The sequence below is a fragment of the Corvus brachyrhynchos genome, unplaced genomic scaffold (genome assembly GCF_000691975.1).
Source record: "Corvus brachyrhynchos isolate BGI_N302 unplaced genomic scaffold, ASM69197v1 scaffold158, whole genome shotgun sequence".
Classification (NCBI taxonomy): Eukaryota; Metazoa; Chordata; class Aves; order Passeriformes; family Corvidae; genus Corvus; species Corvus brachyrhynchos.
This window is the reverse complement of record NW_008239756.1, coordinates 100896-107087: the sequence shown is the minus strand read 5'-3', so window position 1 is coordinate 107087 and position 6192 is coordinate 100896. Positions and strand designations below refer to the sequence as shown.

At 45.8% G+C, this 6192-nt stretch overlaps 1 protein-coding gene across 1 annotated transcript in view; it reads right to left on the bottom strand.

Moving 5' to 3' along the window:
• Positions 1 to 6192, bottom strand: part of ELL (elongation factor for RNA polymerase II) — a 47336-nt gene that overhangs the window by 8675 nt on the left and 32469 nt on the right. Inside the window, exons 5-6 of the mRNA XM_017742451.1 lie at positions 5716 to 5969; positions 2568 to 2692 (exon numbers count right to left, since the gene is read on the bottom strand). Coding sequence (XP_017597940.1) covers positions 2568 to 2692; positions 5716 to 5969 — 379 coding nt within the window. The remainder of the gene's footprint in view (positions 1 to 2567; positions 2693 to 5715; positions 5970 to 6192) is intronic.

Below are 6192 nucleotides of genomic sequence, written 5' to 3'. Positions count from 1 at the left end.
CTCAGGAAGACATTAATTAAACAAATTTCTGCTGAGTTTTTGCTTTCTGAGGCAACTTGGAAAGCAAAGCTCACTGAAGAGGGGCTGAAACTCAAGCTCAGATGTTGAGGAATAAGTTCTCCCACTCATTAGCATCATTAAAACAACATTTTATGGTAACAGCAGCCCTTTCAGCAGTGAGCTCCTCTGGGTCCAGGAAAAGCAGGATTATAACAGGAACTGCTGAGGTATTATTGGTCCACCAGGATTTACATTTCGGGCTTCCCAATAATACTTTTCAGTTGCATCATGCAAAACAGAGCTACTCTGGGCTGTATTTGTGGTATTGGACAAACAAAAAAAAACAAAACCCTTTTGTAGCAACAAGAAGTACAATTAGAATCACTTGAGTGCCTGAATTCCCCTCCAGGCTGGGTCTCTGCGCCTCTCCAGATCTCAGAGTATTTCCCCAGCCCACCAGCCCAACAATTCTGACACCAGACTGCCCCTCCATTAATCACCCAGGAAAAAAAAAAACACTCTTGCATCAGGTTGCAGCTGACAAACTGAAAAAAAAAAAAATAGAATTCGAGGTTAAAGGTTTTAATAAAGTAGCTCTGCAGTCAGTTTGTCAGGAGCCTGAATAACCCACCTTGAAATTCCCCCACAAGAAACTGGAATCAGCATTGAAGCTCACCCACATCCTTTAAACACTGGGAAGATTATCTCAGAGATAACACCCATGACTTGACAAGATTTGGCTTCTAACTCCAGCTTGAACCTTGGGCTGTGTTGCAGCAATATTTAGACATCTGCAGTGTCACCACTGTCCTGACTTTGTTTAATTTTATTTCAAACAACCTCAGCAGCCACAGATCGACTCACGGAAAGGACTTGGGGATTGTGAAAACGGGAAGGAGACATTGATATTGCCTAAAAACCCCAGTGAAAGTGGTTTTTGGGGGACTGGTTCATCAGCCTGAGCAAGCTTATCACATCTCCTAATTGTTAATTGTGGATTTTAAAGAGTCATGAAAGCATTGAGGTCAGCAGAGGAAAGACTGCAGAGAATCCTGGAATGGTTTGGGCTGGAAGGACCTTAAAGCTCATCCAGTTACAGGTTGGGACACCTTCCCCAGACCTCAGGCTCCCCAGCGATGACAGAAAGATGGAAAACATAAAAAAGGAGGAAAACCGAGCTGGTTTAACCCCAGCACAGTTAGACCCAGCTTTAATATCTGCAGATGTGTTAATTACTGCAGCTGCTGAGGCACTGAGTGGCCACTGGCCCTGAAATGCAGGAGGACCTGGAACAATTGGTTGGCTCCAGGCAACGACGGCGCCCAGCGACGCAAACCCCAACGTCTGCTGCCTCCTGTGCCCTTTTTCTGGCTCTGTTTTCCTCCTGTCTTCAACCCCACATGTTTTTTTTCCATTCTGGAGCCTCATTACCTGCACTGGCTGAGCAGGGCTTTGTTTGTACAGTTGAATACATCCTTTCCAAGGTCTATTTTTAGACCCTTGCCCAAGTGAATGCCACAATTCTAGAAAAAGCAGTAAACATGGCTTTTCCACAGGGAGAAATTCACTTCGGGGTTTTTTTTTTTGGTTTTTTTTTTTTTTTTTTTAAAGCCATAAAGATTGCATGGCAGTTGGATTTTTCCTTTTAATTTTAATTTTATAATTTCACATCAAGGCCATTTAAACGAGTTCTGATTTTCTTTGAGCACACCAAAGCACTTGGAGTGCAAGTTTTCTGTTGGTTTAAAAAAGTCTCATCTCTAAGTCAATTGTGCTTTTGAATCATGGGAAGTGCTCAAACAGAGCACGCTGTGCTTCAGCTTAACCAAAAGTGCAATAAAATAAAGCACAAGTAAAAGCTCTGCCTGCATGACAAGACCTGTACCAAGGCACTAAAAAATATCAACGCTCAGAGCAGAATTCGGGAGGAAACTGGGAGATTTGGTATCTTTCCCTGCCAGCCAGAAGCTTCCAAGCCTGGAGGCCTCACCTAAAGAAAGTATCTGTAGAGGGAACAAGTTTTCAGCAGCTAAGGATGAACTGAGTCTGTTAAGGGCTCTTTCAGGAGGGAACATGGGAACAGAGATCACACTCCAAGCAGGACAACCAGCATGAGTTTTAAGGGATTTATCCCACAAAACAGCCTCTTGCTTTTCCATGCATCCATGACTTCAATCAAATGTCAGATTTAGGGGTGAAACACTTCAACCTGCACAGGAAGATGTGGAAAAAAGGAAGGAGAGTTGAGCTGGACACATTTAATCCACTCATCTCCCAGGATTTCAGACCAGCAGTATTATCTCTACCAGCTCTGCTCCCATCCAGGTTTCCCCCCAAGCTTTGCCTTCAATGATTTGAAGACAGCCCAGGATGATGTGAGGAGCGGATCCACTTGGAAATATTCAAGTTTAGTCAACTCCTACAGGTCCCTGGGTGATGAACAGTTTCAAACGATGTCAAAATAAGTCACACACTCAACTTACAGACCTCAGTCACCCTGATTTACAGAGCCTGCCCTGGCCCAGGATTCCCTGGATGATATCAGAGAGAAGATGATGGATAATTACCTAACGAGGATCCTCTTCAACAACTGCTGATCTCCTTCTGAGTAGCCAGGCCAGTCCTTCTGCACTTCTTTGTATACACAATCTTTCAGTGTGAAAGTGCTGTCCTTGGCACTCAGATTTGCCACCTGGAACAGAAGGAATTTGGAAAGCCATCGTTAAGGTTTAATTTTCTCACTTCCTCGACCAAACAAGAGCTAAGATGAAGGCAAAATCTGAGCAGACTTAGCAGCTGTTAGTAGTGTCAGAGAACAAGGAGAGACTTTAATATTTCATTTCCTTATTATTAACATTATTTAATCAAACTGTGCCTTTCCTCTCGCCTTGTCACTGCAATAATTCATAATGAGTTTCTAAAGCACATCCAGTTGAGTGGGAAATAAGTCATATCTGAAACAGATTATTCAGCTTGGGGAGCCTGGACCAGTACACCACCACGTGATGCTAACACCTGGAAATAAAGCCTAATGGGAACAGGCAGGTCACTTATCACACCTGTCCCATAGCCAAAATGGGGCAGTTTATGGCCAAAGAGGAACTCTTGGGGCGATAACTTGGTTAACAATTGCCAGGAGATAACTTCTCACTAATGAGCCAACAAAACAGGCCACAGAGAGCTGCTTTCTCAGGGAGCTCTGAGGAGAATGCCCTGGGATCACCTGGATTTTATGCAGAACTTTTCCAGGGCAAGAACAGAACCTGGGATTTCCAGCTTCAAGCCAGCAGAGCTCTGCAGGGAGCTCAGCACACTTGCACCAGCAGCCACCTGACATTTTATCCAACCCTGTCCCTGTGTCGTTTCCCCACAAAACCCTGCATGGAGAGGGAACGCTGCTGGAACGGGCAGAGCTGGATTAGAATGGAAACAACTTGTGAAAGAGTTATCCCACTTGGATCAGTCTTTCCACGGCCTGACTGAAAATTTAACTTCTTGCTGCTGGTTGCATGCCTGAAAAACCAGAGTTGGCACAAAGCAAAGAGCCCCAGCGAGGCCTTCACTGATAATGAACCTCTCTTGGGTGATCCACAGTCATGGAATGGTTTGGTTCCATCTCATCCCATGGGCAGGGACACTTTCCACTATCCCAGGCTGCTCCAACCTGGCCTTGGACACACTCCCAGGGATGGGGCAGCTTCTCTGGGCAACCTCAGCTCGCAAAGCACTGCAAGTTTGAAATGAAAATAAAGCTTTCAATGTGTTTTTGAAGAGGGATGAGGAGGCCCAGGTGCCAAATGCTCTGCCCAGAGCCAGGCAAAGCCAGCAGCTGCATCCCAAATTCCCTGCTGGAGCCCCTCAGCTTGGAGACCGCTACCCTTGAAAGTGGAAAATGCTTTTATCTACTGCATGGAGATCTTGTGCATCTGTTTAGGGATTACTGTTCTCCATTGAGGATGTGGCTGTGCGCAGGGATTTCCATTATCCACACAGCAGGAAAACGCCTCAAAAACAAGCAAAAGAGTGGGAAGTCTTGAATGAGCTGAAGATGCTGCTGGATCCCTCTGCTTTTGCTTTAGGGAGGCTACAACCTAATATTAAAAATATCAAAAATCTAGGAATTTCAGAGCAAAAAGCTGCACAACCAACATGGCAAACTCTCCTGATAAGCGAAAAATAGAAAGCCCAGTTATCGGTTTACATGACAAACACTTTGTTTTTCCTTTCAGTCAGCTTTCCAAAATCCTGAGCCAAAATACAAGAAGAATTTGAGTTGTGTTTTACATCGAGGTATCCCTGTAAACACACCCAGGAGACAAAAGCAAATCCAGGTTCTCCTTTACAAAAAAAAAAAAAAAAAAACCTCGCCCAGAATTTCTCTGCTCCCTGCCTGTTCCTGGAGCCCAGGAAGAACAACTCGGATTTTTCTCCGCACAGAGGCTGAGAGCTGCTACCTCCTTGTTTTGCTCGTGTGGGACTCTGCAAGCTCCACCCCAGCCCTCCCAAAAATAGAAACCTTGCAAAATGAGGCAAAAAGGCCGCCAGGAACACGGAGTCCTGCGAGAGATGCAAGAGCACAATGAAACCCACACCTAGACAGATTTAGACGTGTAGCTTTAACACAGCCTGTAATTTTTAGCTTATCTGTGTCTGCCTGTGCATGGGAGCCCTGGGAGGGCTGAGAGGGATTAACTTTACGAGAACCACGTTTACAGCCAAATCAGCATTTAGCCCAACGAGGGCGGCCCCGTGGGCAGCGCCGCACGCGCCGCTCGCCTGCCAGGGATGGGGCAGAGCATCCATCAAAAGCGAGGATCAGAAACACAGATTTCTACTCTGAAACTCAGTGACAGCGTTGAAAAAGTGCTCCAAGAAACTGCTGGGAAATTAAGGGCTCTGGGATTAAAATCTAAGGAAGGAACAAGTTGTGCCAGCTGTGACTCTGTTTTTAATATGACCTGCCCTGTGCCCTTGGGCAAACTGAACTCCTGTCTCACTCTTTATGGAAAGGAGTAAAAAAGAAAAAAAAAAAAATAAGGAGTTTTTTCCAGAATATATTCCAGAACAGAAGAAGGCAGCTGCAGCATTTAAATAAATAGCCATGATGTGTTTAATAAAGCAGTGAAGGTGTTTACTGCGAGGCCTAAAATGGCACCTTTAATGTGACTCAAAGTGCTAGGAACTGATTCAGCTTGGAGACAGCTTTCACACTTGACACACAAATAATGTGCTTGGCAAGGAGCTACATGATTTTCACACCTAACCAGTGGCACTTCCAAGCAGGAAAGGCTCTGAGGAGTACAAAAAAAAGTGGGGACATCTTTTCCTTCAGATACAAAACTTGTGCCAATACAGAGCGTTGCTCCTTTACATCCATGAGAATAAAACAGGGATTTAGAGGTTATGACCAAATAACTTGTGGATCCTCAGTCAAGAGAATCCTCCCCATGACCAAGCAGAAGTGTCCCTCTAAAAGGGACTGATCTGGTGAGCCAAAATCATCTGGCTTGGTCGCACCCCCTAACCCGAGGCGTAGCCACAGGAGGCTCCTGCTATCTCTGCACCAGCACTGGGAGCTGAGAACTGTGTCCCCCACAGCCTTTAGAGTCACATTCAGCTGCAGCCTGGAGATAACAGGTTCCACTGCCACGGGAGGGGGGTCTGAGAAGACATTTTTCCCTTTACCTAAATCGTTGCCTTCATCAGAGTACAAACCTGTTGCAGAAGGTTATCCAGCAAATCCTTGTCCTGCTGAGAAAGTCCATCCTTCTGCAATCTGAGAATAAGTTCAGGTTTCTTATAAGGCTTTAGTGCCAGTAAGTGCACAACCCTATCTTTGAAGGGTCTCTGGGAAATCGCACTATTGCCTCTCTTTATTGCACTGGCAAGGTTGACTGGCGTTGGGCGCTTCCTGGAGGGAACAGCATCGGAAGCTCCTGGTGCAGGTTTACGCACCTGAACCTTTTTGCCTAAAATGAGATGAGAATAGTGAACTGCAGCAGTCACCTCGCAAAGGCCAGTGGGCTGTCAACACCAATACGGAGCTCGTCACATCCCTGTGAAGTGCCACGAGGCGACAAGGAAGGACAAACACCACCAGCACACCCCCTCCGTCCCGACGCGCCGCCGGAACGAGCATCCCATGAGGTTTATGGTTCATGACAAGCTTGTAACAAGTAAACAGCAACACCA